This window comes from Clinocottus analis, unplaced genomic scaffold (genome assembly GCF_023055335.1).
Source record: "Clinocottus analis isolate CAN_PGR_092001 unplaced genomic scaffold, fCliAna1.0.p SCAF_13, whole genome shotgun sequence".
In the NCBI taxonomy this organism is placed as follows: domain Eukaryota; kingdom Metazoa; phylum Chordata; class Actinopteri; order Perciformes; family Cottidae; genus Clinocottus; species Clinocottus analis.
The window spans coordinates 13119305-13139527 of record NW_027175854.1 but is presented as its reverse complement, the minus strand read 5'-3'; the positions used below and the strand labels follow the sequence as shown (position 1 = coordinate 13139527).

The following is a 20223-nucleotide window of genomic DNA, read 5'->3' as shown; positions in this document are numbered from 1 at the left end:
AGGCAACACACCTGGCTGTCAAGATAAGTGCGCCCTACCTGTCACTTCCTGCTGTCGGTATTTATTCATTTTCACTTCTTTTTTTCTCTCAACGCCCCCAACGACTACAGATAATTTGGCACGTCACAGCCATGTTTGTATGATTTCGGCTAATGTATCCCGCACGGTTCGTGGACTCTGCGGACCAGACGTTACGACCTTGGCTTCATGTTCGACTCAAAAAAGGAGGAGTAACCCCCCGCTGGAAACTGCTGGGGAAAACACCGCTCGGGTTTAATCAATCACCGCGGCCGGACTTGTTTTAATGTGGACTCGTATTGTCGTCTTTTTCAATAAAGCACCAGCAGCAGCACCACCAGCAGCAGCAGCAGCGAGGGACCCCGGCTGGTGGAAAGGTAGGCACCGCAGAGGCGCTAGCGAGCTTTAGCTGCCGGCGGGGAGATGAGAGGAGGCTGTGCAGCTGGTACACACAGCGGCGGAGGCAGGCCTGGCTGCGGGGTTCATGAGGCTGCAAACGCCGTGTCATACTGCCGTCGTGACAGCACACAGTGTGTGTCTGTGTGTGTGTGTGTGTGTGTGTGTGTGTGTGTGTAGGTGTGTGTGTGTGTGTGTGTTCACGTGTGTTTTGTTTTAGCGCGCGCGGATGTGTCTGACTGCGACACTTGACGCGAATCTCGTTTTGTTTGTGTTTGTGTTTGTGTATGTACGTGTGTGTGTGTGTGTGTGTGTGTGTGTGTGTGTGTGTGTGTGTGTGTGTGTGTGTGTGTGTGTGTGTGTGTGTGTGTGGTGGGAGCGGCGGGGTGCGGGGGTAGCAGCGCAGGGCCGAATCCAGCTATCTATTGGGCTGTAGGGTGGAATATGCCCCCCCCCCCTCTCCCCTCAATAGTGTCTCATACAGACACCTGTAAGGGCTGTCACAGTCTTCTAGGATATTAGAAGTAATCCTGGATGATCAGAGGTTTTAAGACAGTTAAATTCACATTTACAACAACCATGAAAGAAGCGTTAAAAAAAACATAAAAAGAAATGTTAGTGGAACAAAAGATTTATAAATGATTTATGAACTGCTGTGTTGTTGCAATGAAATAACCACTTGAATGCAAAACTGCTAACCGAATAGTACGAAGCGTCATCCATAACATTGACGCTTCAATTTTAAATCAACATTTGAGTTCTGCGCAGCTTATTTTTGTTGCATGTCTATTCCTTCTGGTTTACAACTGCCCATCAAGATTTGGTCACACTATTCAGTGATTCCCGCCGCTGTTAACATTTGTACAGGATCATTAATGTCCTCATGTGTGGGTCAGCCTCTCCTCAACAAGCCCACAGGAGGAGCGCCGGGCTTCAAAGCAGATATGGTCGTCTTACTTTTTGTACACGCTGCAGCAGCCTACCAACTGCACCCCGTTCTGGAGACGTTCAGACAGAACATACTACTGTGTCGTAACATGGCAGCTCAAACTTTCACCCTCTTGTTCATAGATCTGCTACGCAAAGCATTGTGGGTCGGAATAGCCAGAAAAGCATGCTGACTTGCGTACTGCAAACAGCAACCGGATGCACTACAGCATCCTGGTATTTTCGGTGTGCTGCATTTAAAACCCTATGTTATGGGGCAGACTAAATATGTTTCTTGCACAATATATTTACTTTGGAAAGCACAAATGGAGGCAAATCTGGGGATTGAAATCTTCTTGGTCTGTCAAATAAAAATACTTTTTCCACTTGCATGGGGAGAGAGACAGTATTGATGGTAATACAACTCCCCAGTATGAACACTTGAATAAGTCTTATTTAAATCAGTATGTCCTAAAAGTTGTGAAAGGCACTAACAGCCAAAGCAGAGTTATTTTCTTTCCACTGTTCATGTGAACGAGGCTGGACGTGTTCTACTCCTCCCAGAACAGTGATTTTACTCATGAATCACTTAATTTATCTTTTTTTGTTTAACGACATCATAAAATTAAACTTCATTTGGGAAAACCTTAAAACAAGCTTTGAATGTAAAACATTTGCATTTGTGCGATTTAATTTTTTCATCCTGGTTAGTGTGAAATCACAATTGAGATTTTAAAATCTGTGCTTTTTGTAAAATGCCACATTTGCCATGTATGTTATCCTCTTCTTCCATCCTGAGGATGGGTATAAATAAACAGACACACCGTGGGATACTCTCTGTTTCCCTCTACAAGCGGGTAGCATCCGTCGTCTTGGATACTGATGGGTGCATTACTGGCTGTGCTGTCAATTCATAACATCCCCACCCAAAAAACATGATATTAATCCATAGCACAATGACCATGTACTATAAAATAGATGGCAGCCTTTAAAAAAAAGTAAATAGCTGCAGGTTTTGTACAGAAGTGCGTTAGGCGATGTTCTATGGACAGATGGTGAAGCCCTCAGAGGAGAACTTGTCATGTGTGATTCTGGGCTGTACAAAATAAACTGAACTGAATTTGAGTTCTGAGTTGTAACATCATGTTCTGTGCTTTTATGTAAAGCCACCATTTAAAAAAAAAAAATAAAAAAAAAAAGCAGCCAGTGGGCGGAAAAGGAAGTGAGACAAAGTGATTTGTGAAGAGATGGAATTTATATTTCTTTGGTGTTTCCTAGATTATCAGGGATTTGGATTTAGACACATGACTCTCATCCAGGTGATTCAGTACAGAAGGTGTTGGACTGACGTCTAATTCTCTATTGGTGTGGTTGGACCTGCGATGGGACAAATTACTCCTTTACATTCCTAAAGTCTCTTAATGTGCGTAAAGAGATGTTCTAAAAATATATATATACACAATTATTGCCTAAACATCAATGTTGTAAAACCAATATACAGAAAATGAATGTCACAGTACTTTCATTTATTTTATCAAACACTAAGTCTTAATTTATGATTATATCATTTAATCTGTGAACAAATAAAATGAAGTGATGTTCCTGAGGTCAACGGTTGACTCGTTTCATTAAAGTGTCTCAGGTAGGTGTGTAAGAAAATATCCAAACACTTGTATGTTTTGTGATTCTCATAAACACTTTTGGTTTCTTATTCATATCTAACTTTGAAAGATATGCTACTGTAATGAATGCAGATGTTATTTCTGTGAGTAAAGTTGGTTTTGACTTTGATTTTATGCACATGGCGCAATCTTTATGCTTTTGAAACTTTTCCTAAAGTAATATAAAAAGTAAATACCTTGCTTATAGTATCACGTTATATTGAATCTTAACTTCTGTATTATGATGAATATTACGATAAATATTGTATCTCCAGATTTCTTACCAGCACACAGCCCAAATCTTCCGGCTGCTACATGAGCCATAGCAACATGCAACAAAACACATTTTAGTCCAACAAAGTTTGTGTAAATGTATTGATACAGTGGGCCACTGTGGTAGAGCGAGGTCGTCCTTCAGTCAGCGGGTCGCTGGTTCGATTCCCCGGCTCCGCTAGTCCATGTCGATGTGTCCTTGGGCGAGACACTTGACCCCCTCATATTAAAGCTTCTTCTCATTGTCTTTGTTTTTTTATTTAATTTATATATAGTCATCTTTTGTCTTTTTATTGTCAATTTTGGACGTCAATCTGCCCTTGTTTAAATATCTTGCATTTTCATGTTTTTGTGAAGCACTTTGAACTCCGTGCCTTGTATAAAAAGTGCTCTGTAAATAAAGTTGTTGTTATTATTATTATTATTATTATTATTATTATTTTGGTCTGAACTACACATCTGTAGTGTTGCCAAATCTGTCCTGGGTGTGAATTGTGAGGAGCAATGTTCCCTCTCAGATCAGAATACATTATTGACAAGTACGTTGCACATACAAGGGATTTGATGAGGTGGAAGTTGCATAACAATTAACAGTAAACATGCAATAATCAAGCCATAATTTAAAAATAAATATGGAAAACCGACAAACCAAAAAAAAACGTCAAAAGAAGTATATATTCTAAAATAGTGATAAGTGTATTTTAATAAAGAAAAGATGTGCAAGGGTGTTGATGGAAGTTGTCCTGGAGATGTCAGAGGCCTTTGTTGATGAATCCGACTGCAGCTGGAAAGAAACTGGTCTTGTGGCATGAGAACTAGGCTGGTCCTGCTGAGCGGGGAGAAGGCGGTGAAGCTGGTGGATGGAGTCATGGAGGATGGAGTCAGCACTGTCCCATTGTCAATCAAAGCGACCGTAGAACTGGTTCAGCTATTTTGTGTGTGTGTGTGTGTGTGTGTGTGTGTGTGTGTGTGTGTGTGTGTGTGTGTGTGTGTGTGTGTGTGTTTATGCTTGTAGTTGGTGATCTGCCTGAGACCTCTAGTCAGGAGCAGAGCAAATCCCCTTATTGCCTGAATTTATTTGCAATTATATAAACAAATATCATTAGTTTTATTTTCATGCAGATGCTAAATTAAGTGGAGATTTTGCATTTGAATATAGCACACAGAATAGATGTACATTTAGGTTAAGGCAAATTAGTGACATTAAGTGTAATTGGGCGTGATAGTAAATGAACACATTTTCCAGTCTCATGAACATAAAAGTACCATGCATACATACTGTACACTTACATACAGCATACATACTGTACACGCATACACATACTGTACTCATACATACTGTACACACATACATACTGTACACGCATACATAAATATTGTACACACATACGTACACACATACATACACACATACATACATATTGTACACACATACTGTACACACATACATACTGTACACACATACATACATACTGTGTATACATACACACATACATACTGTACACACGAGTGGCGGGCCGTGGGTTACACATACACATACTGTACACACATACTCTACACATATACATACATACTGTACACGCATACACATATACACACATACTTACTGTACACACACATGCATACTGTACACACACATAAACAGACATACTTACTGTACACACATATTGTACACACATACATACTGTCCCAGTTCAGCTCCACACCCTCACTGTTAGCCACGCCCCCCTCGTCAGTCTAACTCCCTTCACCTGTTAACTCACCTGCCTCTGGTCTCTAATCAAGGCCCTGTATGGACTCCTGTCACCTGTTTCTTCATGTTTACATGGTAACGAAACTCATCAACACTCTGCACGATGACTCTGCAAGTGTAATGTCCAATTGCAGTTCATGTTCCCACCTCAGCACAGAGCAATAAACACAGTGCATGCATGTTCTTGCTCAGCCAACACAACTGATTTGTTTTTGAGTATTTAAATTCCCACATTGTTGCCATTCATATTTACTGGCTAGCAGTATTCTTTTTAAGGTCTTTTCCAGGCACTGTGATTCTCTTTGTACCACCTAATATATAAACTGTGGGGTAAATGTCTTCATTCTGATATTTTAGGGTTGGCCAACATTGATGACTTCGTAAAGCATTTTTACTTTCGCAATTTAGAGATATAAAGTAAAAAGTTCCATATTTGTACCTTGAAATAATAGGTGCTAAAAAACGCATTAGTCCACAATGACTGTTCAGTATCAATTTCCAAAGTAAAAGTCTCCAATTTTCCCCTGTGGTCTTGTGATTTAAAAAAAATTATCAAACAAATAAATTGTATTATTGACTTGCTTTGAATAGTTAAAAATCTCAAAACATATCAAATTGGCACCCATATATTGTGATATTATCAATCGGGAGATGCATATATCGTCAGATTTGACATCAATCCTCAACCACACTTTCTAGACGATGCTTTAATTACAGAGCCCGGTCGTAACCGAGCCCTGAACATGAGACCAGTGCAGTGTTCGGTGACACAGAGGTACTTCTGGGAAGCAGAGGATTTGCAGAGGAGATGTCTTTGTTGTCTAACAACATGCTACTTACTCCACTGGCATCAGAAAACATGCTCCATCTCTTGATGGCCATTAAATGCTGGTTCATGCATTTCCCTTGATGCACCTTTCAAACTCCATGACCTCAGGCGGCAACCTCTTGTTTTGCTGATGCGGTGGGGTTTTAAAAACATGCTTTCTCTCGACTGACCAGCACGGCCGTATTCCAAGATGATGATGGCAAGATTGTAACGCATGCTTTGTGTTATACATTTGTAGTTTTCTTTTACTCCTTATGTGTTGACTGAACTTCAAGTGCCCTTCAGTATGCCAAAATTAGGATGGAATGTTTTTTGAAATCTTCCATGTTGGTTTTCCCTGCTAGAATGGGGTTTTCAATTGTAAGCAGTTTGTTCACACACGGAGAAGGGACATGAGAGGGAGGATAATATGTGGCCATTACTGTTGGCTCTCTCACTCTTGTAATCCCCTCCCCCTCCCTACAGGATGGCTCCTTAAAATTTGATTACCATGCTGCTACAGAGATGATTCAGCCCTGACCCCTTTTTACAAACCTCTCGGGGAGTCCCCCCAAAAGGTGTTTGTTCAGTGAGACGGCTTCATTATGGACTCTGAGAACAGACTGAGGGGAGTGTGTTAGTAATGTACTCTGTGATTAGGTGGCCATATATTCAAACACCATATCGGGACCCTTTAGTGTACCACACATTCATGCACACGTATGTGTTTATGCATGCACCATAGGGTTGCTATTGTTTATTACTATCTGGCTGTTTTAATATGATCTGTTGTATCTGCATTTCCATATTGCGCGACCCAAAAAGTAAATGTGCAGTGTGTGGCGGAAGCAGATACTCATTGCTGTGTACTTTACAAAAGCAGGAGTATGCCAGCTGACGGGCGCTGTCAGAAAGAGCTGCAGGCTCTGTAGCAACAGTGACGCATTGACATATTCAGACGCGCATGTGCATTATTTCTCTTTTCATATTGGACTCGGTGATCATACTAAAAGAACAATTACAAGCATGAGCTAAGTTAATTCACTTAGTTACAATGCAACTCAATGGGGACCGACTTACTAGCAAGCAAACAACGTATAACTCGTTAGTAATCAGGAGAAAGCGTCACGATTCTGATTCTAAATTGCTAAATTCTGGACCTCGATTTGGACCTTAAGTCAAAAGCAGGATCTGCAATTCAAAGATTTAGAGATTGCAGTAAACTGCAAAACATTTTGGCTATCAGCCGGGATCTCTTTGTACGGTGAATGTTTACCTACTCAAAGTATCCACCTGCCATATTGTGGCTTGATTTGAAATATATACGTGTGAAATATAAAATAAATACAAACCCAAATATTATCAAGCTTGATGTTTTCTAAATGAACTCTAAACTAGTTTAGTATTTCTCTATTGACAAAAAAAGCAGAGATGCTGCTATATCTGCAATGAGCGGATATTTTCTGACATCAACGGATGTATCCGTCTGCCTCTAAGCGGGAGAGCACGAGTACGTCCTGCAGCCACGTCTGAACTGAGCTTTCCAAAGAATCTATTGCCATGCTATTGTCTGATGTCGATGTGTAACAAGGAATGTATCTGTTATGCAAACACAATGCACAGTAGGACATTTCAACCTGTTGCATGTATATTAATGCTGAACAGACGGGATAGAAGGGCAGAATACAATGTACACAAGTGAACTACATCCGTGTCCCAATTCCATACTATATACTAATTACAGGATGTACTAATCTTTATAGTGTACGGTTTGTATATGAGAAGAATATTTACCATTTTTAAACCAACAGGACATTTGACCATTAAATATTAAAGATGTGAGTTGCTCTTTAATTTTCCTCAGACAATAGTCCACCTGCATTGGCTTGTGAGAGAATTACAACCTTTTGAATGTAATTGTGGGACAGTGTGTCCATCACTCAAAGAACTGTGTGTTTTTATTAGTATACATAGTGATTTGAGTGTACTTACCCTCTCAGTGTGAGCGCACGGCAGCCACAGAAGCCTGTTCAGGATCAGGTGTGGACACGCTGAGTAGGCCTCCTGCTGTGCTTAGTGTGTACTGCCATCTAATGGTCACATTTGGGCATTTTGTGTTGAGGGAACTCGGCTTTCTGAACATGTCCGTCATGTGGCTCTGAAATGTTTGCATGCAAATATTATAAACAATACACAATGGAGAGATGGAGTTTATTGTACTTTCATGGGTCATTCATGGGTTTTCATGGGTGCAGTCTTAACAGAGAAGTTTTACCTTCTATAAAGCCAAGACGGCAAACGGCTATGTGGGCGTATCCGACGAGTCTAGTGATGACTGGCCCGGCGTCTGATGACTTTGTGTTAGTTATGTGCTGGGCCGCGCTTATTGGTCAATATCTTAAACTACATAACCTATCAGTAGGGCTGTCCTTGAGCAAAGGACACTCATGATGTGTTTTAATCAACAGCTTTGTAAAGCTGAGTCCTTTAACGACAGCACTTTATTCTTGTGTTTACCAGAGATGTGCTCAGAGGTTTCTTGTATTCAATTCATTCAGCATGAAACAAGCGACTAATCCACAAAAGAAATCTTAGATGATTGGTCAATAAAGAAAGGGCCGCTCCTAGATAGAAATCAACAAGCTGCTGCAACTGTTGATAAGCTTTGTCCAATAATGACCGAAAGAAAGAGGACTTCAGTTGTCATCCTTCACTCTTTGGCCCAGGGTCTATTGCGAACCAATAAATTGGGGAAAAATAGCCCAAATGCATCTCTCTGGGGAAAAAATACTAGCCCGCTTTTGCATTTGGTCAAATTAAGTAACGTAATGGAATGACAGTTTGTGACATTATAACTACTATAAGACGCGATCATTCTCTCTCCCTGCCTGGTAAACTTCAGCCTTTGCAAAGCTCCTCCAGAGATGTGAGTTGGTAAACAGCCCTGAACCTGTTGCATGCATGTGCTGCATTGTGGCACACGTGACTGTGTCAGAGTGCAGTATCTCAGCTACACATTAGAGGGCATCTTAGCACTAAAAAGATTCTCTCTGCTTGTGACGCTGCTCTCCAGGTTCTGAACACTGTCTGCTTGCATGTGTGACTTCTTGTGGTAGGTTTACTCAATACGTTCTGTACTTGAGTTTAGATTGTGTGGCCGGTGTGTAGACCTTTGCAGGGAAGCAGTGTGTCCTGAGGAGCGACAAACCTACGCCTCTCTGCAGGTTGGATCTGATGATGGATGTTGGTTTTACAAATGGAACCAAGTGAACTACCTATTACCATTTGACTGAAGGGTAGAGGACAAACAACTCAATTGCGATTATTTTTCGTGACACATACCGGTTCTGCAATTCAGTGTGTGATTTATTTTTTCTGTGACTGAAATTTTGAACATTTTTATTAATATACCTCCAGATAACATCCATAAAGCTGAAAAACTATTGATTGTTCTCTTCGCATATCACAGCCTCCATCTGGATATTTAATTCTTCTGGAAATATTAGCCCTGTAAATTGCTATCTTGTAAATTAAAAGAGTAGATTCATGAACATTTTTAAATATGTTTCATCTCAGGGTATTTGTTGAAAAAAAAAGACAGGAACCTTGTCAAAAAATATATATTTTGATCTTTAGATGTAGCTGGAGTCATCGTCACTACTAAACTGACTTTGAATTAATCGTCTTGTCAATAGACAGAAATGTAAGTACTGGATTTGTCAGTTACTTTCTTAAACTGCAGTGACGTCGTTGTTTTGTACCGTTGGCCTGTAAAAAGAAATGATGTTGTCCCCAGTTTGGTTTGGTTGCAGTTCCCTTCCACAGAGTAAATTTTAAAGGCAAGATCTCCATGTTTCCAAAAGTATTAGTCATTCTGAGTCCAGTTTATTTCTACTTGATCTCACGGGGCAGCCAAAAACAACAAGATGCTTTGAAGAATCCCATTGAAGAATCCATTAGAGCAGATACAGAATAGCTGCCAAACAGTGTGGAAAACTGTTGTACTACTTTTTTATTTGTTGAGTTCTGATCCCTTTATAGTTTTAAGCTCTTTGAAATGTTAGAGAAACTTAGCGCTGCTGTTAACATTTTAGAAGGATACTTAAGATCAATTCATGAGTGGCTGTGGTGTTCTGCCAAGAAATATGAGCGTAGCCTCAAAAGGAGTGTGCACAAAAAAAATGTTGTCTATATTCTCACCTATTAGTGTCCAGTAATGGTTCAGGTGAAGAATACATGTGTTTGGTTCTACCGCCCAGCGTCTTCCCCAGCAGCTTGGCGCAGAGACTATATTGCTTTGATAACCGGTGTTCTCAAGAAGGTTTATACTACTTTTGAAGCCAATTCTGATGACTATAAACAAAGGTTAATAAGGTGTGTCCTCTGTCTGCAGGCATGGATGAGAGGTTATGTGTGCCCAGCAGCTAAAGGCCTCTGTCGCCCCGCCCCGTGCACCCCGCCCGTCCCTCTGTGAGCATGTATCGCAGGAACGGGCTTTCAGATGGCACCAGCATCCATTCAGTCACCTCGGAGGTAAGAACCAGCTTAGTGTTTATTGCCATAATTCAGGTCAAAATGTATTCCAGACATTCATAGTTATTTTAATAGATCCCTATATATATATATATATATATATATATATATATATATATATATATATATATATATATATATATATATATATATATATATATATATATATATATATACATATATATATATATATACATATATATATATATATATATATATATTAGATGGTGGTGCTACATCATTTGAATAGCATTCGGCTTCATGGTTGTGGTTATCTTGATCGTGGTCCATGCATATACTACTCATTATATGAATAGTTTCTGTCGTATTCATGAAATGTGCTGTAACTCTGTTACGTTGTTCATCCTGGTCACATGACATCTATTGCTTCTGTCCATCTGGGTAGAGGGATCCTCCCCTGTTGCTCTTTGAGGGTTTGTTCCTTTTTTCTGTTCTTTGGGGAGTTTACCCTGATCCGATGTGAGGCCCCGGGACAGGGACGTCTAATGTGTACACACTGTAAAGCCCTCCAAGGATAATTTATGATTTGGGGCTATACAAAATAAACTGAATACCAACATTTAAGGTAAACCAGCTCTAAAATAGTGTTAGATGTCAGGAGAAAAAAACAAAAACAGTGTTCCTCAACCTGTTTTCCCTTGAAATAATTTATAATAGTTTCTTTCCATTTGGTTTTCTTGATTTAAAATGCCAGAGCGGAGCCAGGAATGATAAAAAAGTCCCAATTAGAAGCACATTAAAACAAGGCTAAACGGGCTCGGGGAAACATCAGAGGCATACATGACATAGTATCATAATTATCATGGATAATAAGCCAGGAACAAAGCATCTGCTTTTGGTTGGGGGAGTCCTCCATAAGCCAGTAAGTGGTGGTGGTGTTGTGGTCATTGTCTTCTAAAAGGAGCCCTGTGGAGTTCTGTTTTGAACAAATATCACTTCTTTTACTTTCTGTGTTTGTGTATGAGGTCTAAAAGATATTTTGAATGAATTCCTTCTTTTCATTTTCAGAGCAGTTGGTTATTGGATTGGTGTGAAATCATTGGCTGAAGAACTGTTTCAACACTGTATCGTAAATTCATTGGTATTCACCTCTAAGTGCCAGAAGACTCACTAGATGGCCAGACTAGAGGTTTAGTCATAGTTCAGAGGTTTTTCTCCTGTTATTGGCTGATAGGCCAGAAAAAGAACATGCTGCAGTGTTGCCAGGTAGGTTAACAAATGTTAACCTACCTGGCAACACTGCAGCAACAAGCGACTACTTGACCTGGCCGGCCGACCGGCGGCAGGCTGTCTGACCCGCCAGAAGCCGCCGCTTTAATGGCAAATATTGTCTATAGAAATATATTTGAGTTCGCTTTACATTTTATTAACCTAAAATTACGAGGTTATTATTGTCTACCGCTGACCCAGAGCTTCAGAGAGCTGTGTGTGAGAGCGGGCGGGCGGGCAGGTTTTTAGTTGCGTACGACACAGCAGCAGAGTAGCGTCTGGTCTCCATATTTTGCATTTGGCGACAGGCGAGTGTTGGAATGTCTCACATTCAGGCGCTTCCTGCTCCATAGCCTTAACATTGATACAGACCCAGGCCTAGGTTTATCGTGTTTGAGTCCACGGGGGTTTCCTACAGGCCCGGCAATCAGTGCACATCAAATATATACTGCTAATCTCAAGTTCAGGCTACACTGATGGTCAGGGAGACATTTTGATTTGAAGGTTGTGCTACATAGAGGAGAGGCCTAAAGGTCACCTTCAAATCACTTAGAATTCTTTGAAATCTATTCCGACCGGCCCAAAGAGCTGGACAAGTGGACAGACAAACCAAACCTACTAACCTCCATCGTTGACTTTACCATCATTGAGAACCGGCAGTAGCAGGGTTAAATATGTGTTGTTAAAATGTAGGGATGTGTGTGTGTGTGTGTGTGTGTGTCTCTCAGGCCAGCAGCAGCTCTGACTCTCTGGATGTGTCTTGCGTGGACTACGCCAAGAGCTACGATGCAGTCGTCTTCGATGTGCTGAAGGTGACGCCCGAGGAGTTTGCTGTAAGTAAACGTACAAAACGCATCAGACTCGAGCGTCCTGTCAGACTTTAACCCGGCAGCGCGTTCAAATGCTAAAGCTGTGTTCACACCAAAAGCGTGAGTAGACGCGAACGGTTGCGAACCATGCAAATTTCTACCGGGCGGCGCGATTGACACGTTGTGAAGAATTTGCCTCATTCATGAGAGTTGAAATATTCCAACTCTTGTGAATAATTCGCGTAACGCGTTGAGAAGCTCCGCCCGTCATCACCGCCGTCCTGCCGTTGCTGAATCAAACTGCTGCCGGTCTGCCTGAAGGAGCGCTGGAAGCGGCCGTCATTCACACGCTGTTCCTGGAGTTGTGTGTGCCCACGAATAATATTATGAACCCAGACACAATTTCCACAACAAGTATAAAGCAGAACCAGTGGTTATTTCAATGATGGATGGCAGTAACTGTTTTTACAGTGATAAGCCACACCCCCTTTCCAGCACGAATGATGAATTAACCACATAAAGTGGAGCGAGTAAACTCATATGAATGAATGAATGAATGAAATGAAAAGTACTTTATTAATCTCCAAGGAGAATTCTCCTATGTCTAAGTGGACCGTAGCATGAGGAGAGGGAGGTGGGAATAGGCTCCAAAGTTCACTTTTTTAGCAAACGTATGTAAACTTGCAATGACGCAATAAAATGAAATGGGTTTGAAACAACAACAAAAAAGGCTTTGCATGGCTGGAGTTAGTAATCAGAGTAGAAGAGGTTGCATATCGCAGTAAATTTAAGGCTGAGGATAAATCAGCACGCGTGGCCTGATGCCTCCAGATGTCTGCAGCATTTTAATGAACTTCTCAAACTGCGTAATGCTGCTGTGGACAACAGATACTGGAGAAGATCGCTCCATCGTCACACCACTTGAATTCTGCCGCTTCAGACATTGTCCATCATATTAATTTATCTAAGCTTTACCATTTGATTGTCAGCAGTTATTCCCAGCCAGTTCTCCCAGATATTCTACAAGTTCTTCACCTGGTGCATAGTGAAAGATAATAAGGATTTCTTTCTTGTTTCGTCAGAGCCAAATCACCCTGATGGATGCGCCGGTCTTCAAAGCGATACATCCAGAGGTAAGAGGGACTCATGTTGTCGACTCTCAGGACTCATCGGCATTCAGGCTGACGACAATTTAGCGTCGAGGCTCCGGGGCCGTATTCCTGGGGTTCCTCTGCTGCCTGCAGATAACCGTCCCAAGACTTTCTTTTTAAAATGCGAAAATGGAGTTTGAGTTGAGATACCATGTGTATGACGGCTTGTATGCTTCACAAGTAGCTTGTTTTACAAGCTAATTAAAGCTTGTAAATCAGTAAATAGCAAAAGCATCATGACTGATGGGTTCTGGGATTGCATTTTGGCCAAATGGCTCCAAACGGAAACCAGAATATCAAAGTCTTGTCTCCGTGCCTCTGGAATCTATTTCTAGAGGTCATGATTGACCGATCTCAAACTAGTGGTGTAACAGTTTGGTATGTGAGCGTGAAACAGATTATCCGCCAATACTCGGTGCAATATGTGCGCAGGACATCCTTTATGCTTTTCTAGTCCCTGCTCTCTGGTAATATCACATTGTAAACCACAAATCAACAGGAGGAGAAGGAAGGTTCTGCTCAGTTACACTGTGATGCGTTCAGGCGCTGTTCTGTGAAAATGAGAATTGGGCCAAGGTAAACTATTATGTTATCGTGATGTGTTTATCTAATAGTAAAATGTAGTGCTGGAGAGAAACTTTGTTAAGCCTGTTGTTTTGAAAGATTTTCTCAACATGAATAGATATTAAAGATGAATAATGAGCTGTTTACAATAAGACATGACTAGAACAAAGGAAAAGGATATTTGATGGGTTCTTGACTTAAAAAAAGCAATAGGAGATCTCTAAAAGTTCTATATGCTCCCTTTTTTTCTTTTGTGTTGGTCCGCTCTGTGCTCCAATCCGTGACTCTGATCTGATTCGTTGTCATTTGTATCAGATTAGATGTACAACAGTCCCTAAACATCAAAAGTGTGTTTGCAGGGAACCCCTTTAGAGATCTACTCCTCTCCACAGGAAGATCAGTCCTCCCTCTGGTTCAAATACTTCTAATGCCTTCACAGCTGTTGCCACTCAGCTGAACCCAGACCGGCCTTAGCGGTTGAACTCTCCACTGGAACCCAGCTTACCCTCTCCTTGTTAGTCAGTGACATTCCAGGCACTGCTCTGCCCTGAAGGATTTCCTTCCCACCACAGGCTCTACATAGACCGTATGCAGGGAACGAACCAGGCAGAGACGTTAGAAATGAACTCAAGCTCGAGCTCTCTCAAGCTCATGGTGAACATTGCAGTTCCCTCATTCAACACACTCTTTTATTTGGAAGAATGGTCGGTGGCGAGCACGCTGTTAAGTCTGTCCAACACGGTTCAGTGCAAGTTATCTCATCGTTGTGATTTAGATTGGCGCAAAAGTAAATCCTAAAGTAAAGCCTGTTAATCTCTGCTGTTTTAAGTTGGATATCCCTAGTTTATGTACCAGGGTCAGGCAATGTGTCTGTACTGTGAGGTCATGACCATGTCCACACCCATTCCAAGGATTTTCCTTCCATATTCAGCCATGGTAGCGGCACGGCTCTGTGGATGGCAGTGTCTGCAGACCGGTCCGCTGGAGTATCCCAGTGATTTTCTGGAATCTGCCATAGAATTTGAACAAAGATACTTGACTCCCCCCAGAGGATAACTCCTACTGACGAGCTTTCTCTTAGCACCGCCTTGAGGTTGACATTTGTGGTTTGGAGTAAATTGGCGTAACATGTATTGGATGAAATGTCATTTAATTTCATACAAACATTTGTCTCTCTTTTAGGATGAATTCCCTGACTCTTCATGTTGTGTTCTCATTGGGTCTAAATTTGTCCAATACTTGGTTTATGGCCCAAAGCTGACATTCCCATCAGCCTCAGCTGTACTTTATGTTCCAGGTTTACAGCTTTTAAAGATCTAGTAATAATGAATGAATAAATATTCCAGACCTCTCTTTCCCAATGCAAGTCGATAGGACGGTATTGGTTCATGTTAAGTCCTTAAATTAGTGTTGCTTGATGTGACGTTCTGATTGGCAGGAGCTGGCCAGCTGCGGATGGAATGGGAAAGAGAAGCACAGGTTGTCCCCTAACGTGGTCGCGTTCACACGGAGGTTCAACCAGGTACGTCTGTTTCATGCTCTAATCTCTTCCATAGTTTATGAACATGAGATAATATTCAGAACAAAGCAGGTTGGTCTCAAAGATCTTGAAGCTGTTCTAGTGTATAAACATCATCATTCCCTACTTGATAGAAGACGGTGAAACTCTTCCTTTACTTGAGCATGACCCGCAGAAGCTCGGTGACGGATTCTATCGCTGTTGGTTTCTACCCGTTAAAAACTGTCCAACCAATTTTGTCTCCAGACCGCTTTTCCTCTGTGTTTGAGTCGTTGTAGAAACCCCAAATTAAGTCCAATACTTTTTTGCAAATTTTAACATCTGCAAAAAAAAAAAAAAACTTTTAAAAGATATTTTGATAATAACTATGAACATCCGGCATTATATGAGCCAGATTCCCCAAAAATGCCTGTGGAACCAATTTTTTCTCTTGATCTCTTTTCCCCTGTGTTTGAGTCGTCGTAGGAATCCCACATTGATTCCAATACTTGTATTTATTGTATGTATTTGTTCAGCAAAGACTTGGGAAAAAAAGTGTATATCTGCAAAAAAACCAAACACTTTTTTAAAGATATATTGATCATAACTATAAATATCCAACATGATATGAGCCAGATTCCCCAAAAATTCCCCCTGGAGTGGTCAATAAGAAAGATTAGGACCTAAAGAATCGGAATCTGCAACAAAAATCACAATAAGACAAAGCTTTGATCTGTTAGGAAGATCAGAGGAGTTTCAGTCAAAAAACGGTGTCGTTCAGTTCAGAAATGAAAAAATTACGTATTATATGCCAAAAGATTGTCTGAATGGGGCATGCTAGGACTTAATATGGGCGCAGGAGGATTTTTGTGCACGTTTTCTAAAAGGTTAACGTGTAGACTGAATATAAGAAGTTTATAAGAAGTCCCCGTGTTTGTGGACTGATGTTTTGAAGCCTCGAGTTTGTTTGTTTAGCCGTCACCATCTTATTTTTTTCTGACAGGACATTCATCAAACGTCACGCAGCTCCCTCTGGATACATTACAGGCTTTATGATACTTTTTAGTAATTCCTTGTACTATTGCCGAAAAAGATCCGGCACCAATTGTAAGACCTCAAACTCTCTCCTGCTTGGTCTACTCAGCCGGTAAATTCAATTTTGTTCCGGGTCACGTTGATAAAATCCAGCGTGACCCTAAACGTCAGGACATGTCTGTCAACTTCTGCTGCTTTGCTGTTTGACACGCCGACGACTTTATTTAAGCGCAGCTGTTGAACCTGAGCTGCATGTGTGGTTTTATGCCTCCGCTCTAGCAACGGCCGTGACCGGAGGCATTATGTTTTGAGGTTGTCAGTCTGTCCGTGCGCTGTCATCCACTGGGACTCTAGAGGTCAAAGGTCACCGTGACCTTACAAAACACATTTTTTTGACCATATCTCAATACTTGATATGTTATTAGAATGATTTCACACAAATGTAATGTCTGATTATTGGACAGACATGGATTTAAACTGCTACAGGACTGGTTGCCGCAGTTCTACAACCATGCAAGGTTGTAAATGTGGTTGTTTTGTTTCAGGTGAGCTTTTGGCTGGTGAGAGAAATCCTAACTGCACAAACGCTCAAAATCCGAGCCGAAATACTGAGCCATTTTGTTAAAATAGCAAAGGTGAGTTGAAACATGTTACATTTAAGTTATTCTTACAAATCACTTTGAAACCAGAGCACGGCAGAATGTTGTGTTATTGTTACAGTAGGATTTGCTCCATGTGATGTTTGCTACGCTTTTCAGTATTATGGAAACATCCATCATCAGACATTTGATTTTCTACACACCCCAATTGTAGAAACGGAAGCCAACAGCTGTTAAAGTGCTTTCGTGTGGTTTTTTTGTTTTCATGAGTCACGTTCAGTTGCTTGTGACGCAATTTAAAAAATTAAAAAATGACAGTCTCTGAAGCTGCAGCATGAACGAGCTGCCCAGGTACTTTATTACACGATACAAGGAGTGATGAGGAAAGCAGACACTGATTGCAGAAACCTTTCTCCTCTTGTGGTCAGAGCAGCAGATAATAATAAACTCCCAGGACACCTAAACATAGAAAAGGTTGGTTGATTGGGATACATCGGTTGGGAACACCTGTGTTTCCATTTAATTGTCCAGCAATTTTAGGCAACCTTTTGTCCCAATAAAAAGAAGTGTGATTAAGGAGTGCTTTGGTCCTGATGGGGTGGATGAACTCTGCTACAGTGTAGTGTGGTCAGATGTTAGCTCTATTGGCTACTCAGTCACAAGCAATTATGTTAGCACAGCTGAAAACAGGTCTGCTGGTGAGAGAAGCTATGAAACGGACCTTCCTTTGAGCGAGCATTTGTGGGTTCATTATATTCTCAAAATGGCCAGAAAAAGAGAACTTTCATGTGAAACTCTACAGTCTGTTCTTGTTCTTAGAAATGAAGGATATTCCATGAGAGAAATTGCAAAGAAACTGAAAATGTGTCTGGGGTGACCCCAAACCTTTGAACGGTAGTGTATACTTTTTAAATGTATGTATTTAAAGGTTCTGTAGTTTCCTAAAACAGACGCTTAGTGTAGTTTTGATCAAACTCCACTCAAATGGGAGGAACAAGTGCCTTTGTTGGGGGCTATATATTGATCCTCATTGTTTGAGGCAGCAGGATGCCGGATGAGGCAAAAGAAACGCACCCTGACCCCTGAGCCAAGGGGGCATTTATTGAAACGATATATATATTTATATGCAGGTGTTTTTTTTAATTGTAGCCAACTCCAGGTGCATTTTTCCGTGCCAACAGGTCGTGAACGTATTGGTGAAACCATGGGTAATGCTTTGCATGTTCATAAAATATCTGTGTTTGTCCCCAGAAACTCTTTGAGCTGAACAACCTTCATTCTCTGGTGTCGGTGGTGTCTGCTCTGCAGAGCGCTCCCATCTTCAGACTCAGCAAAACCTGGGCGGTAAGACAACATGGCCGATCACTATAATGACGACATTTTGTTTGTCTGTAGGGGGAAAAAAGAGATACTGAAGCAGGTCTACACCCAAAGGCCCAGTTTCTGGATTGAACCAATGCGAGGGTGATACGTAGTGTTTACATTTTCCAACTAGTTCGCATTCACAAAGGCAAAGCTCAAAGGAACTTATAAACAAAAGTCATGTGGTGGAAATGATGATTGGTTATCGGTCATGCAGTCAGCTCCTCAACAGTTTCCTGGATGTGTGTTAAGTGCGTTTCAGACGCTGTGACAAGAGTGTGTGGATGAAGCAAAGTTGTGAAAGTTTGTGTAATTAGCAGCTAGCGCGCTACTTCCACCATACTTAATGAGCTTAATGATTACTGACCTGATATTCACTTTCAATGTTGTCAAAATGTGGCAACCACAAGCAATCTTTTTCATCTTCAATAACTTTGTTTACTGTTCTTAAAATGTCAGAAAACAGTGACAATGTCAGTCTTCAATGGGAGGGTTATTTTTACATAAAAAATAATTAAAATATTGAATCAATAGTTGTTGGTTCATTCTCTGTCAATCTATGAAGCAACCACAAAAAAAATGTCAAAAGACAACGTCCCTTCCTGATTACACAGTGGTGTTAACTGTGATGATACATGTGCTTTTTATCTTGAAGGCAGACGTTCAGAGACTATTATTATTATTATTATTATTATTATTATTATTATTATTGTGGCCTTTGGGCATGTTGTTTTATGTCTTGCGTTGACTTTGGTTATCCACAGCTGATATCATCTGGGAGGAGAAAGGCAGCTGGCATTGAGGAGAGAGAAAAAGAAAGGAGGAGAAATGGGGATAGCTTGGCAGCGGCCGTGCTGCCTTGCGGGGTTACGCTCATATTTGGGTCGGCACGCCCTGATTGGCTACGCTTGGCGTGCTTGTGATTGAAAGAGAGTATTGAACCCGTGAGAGTAAGAGCATAAACAACTTTGACATTTTTTTGTTTCTGGACATTCTGGGCTGATATACCCGCCAAGCCCCCTTTTCAGTTTTCTTTTGTACAGTTGATGGAAACCAATACCACTCCGTCACTAACTTTGTGCCTGAGCAAAAGTATTGGGTCACGTATTGGCAGGAAAGAAAAAGCAGATACTGCCAAATGAGTTTAAATTCACTCAGGATGATGCAGTGCAGAGCTCCGCTAACTCGCTGTACATGAGCGGAGCCTAATGTGCTCACAGTAAAGAGGGCAAAAACTACCAACGCTGTACTTGGGGACTTTGGAATACATCGGGGTAAGATATTGAGATGGGGTGTTTGTGTGTTTGCCTCTCAGGTAAAAGGCTCTGAGTATGTGTGTGTGTATTCTCTGTTGTAGCTGATCAGCCGGAAAGACAAGGCCACATTTGAGAAGCTCAACTATCTGACATCCAAAGAGGAGAACTACACCCGTATGAGGGAATACATCCGCTCCCTGAAGATGGTGCCTCGCATCCCTTACCTCGGTAAGTCCTCCATCCGTGTTTTGGCACGATACGGAAATAATAAATCCCTGTTTTTGCTATCTTTTCCGCCATCTTGACTGTAAGGGGGGAGACATTTTAGTAATGGTGGAGGGAGGCACGCT

General features: G+C 41.2%; 1 protein-coding gene across 1 annotated transcript in view; it reads left to right on the top strand.

Annotated features, from left to right (window-relative positions):
* Window positions 1–10245: 10245 nt before the first annotated feature.
* LOC137783671 (ras-specific guanine nucleotide-releasing factor RalGPS1) overlaps window positions 10246–20223 on the top strand; it is a 58865-nt gene continuing 48887 nt past the window's right edge. Inside the window, 8 exon segments of the mRNA XM_068573873.1 lie at window positions 10246–10281; window positions 10283–10369; window positions 12328–12432; window positions 13491–13541; window positions 15562–15645; window positions 17202–17291; window positions 18507–18599; window positions 19975–20101. Of these exon segments, the coding sequence (XP_068429974.1) occupies window positions 10246–10281; window positions 10283–10369; window positions 12328–12432; window positions 13491–13541; window positions 15562–15645; window positions 17202–17291; window positions 18507–18599; window positions 19975–20101 (673 nt within the window).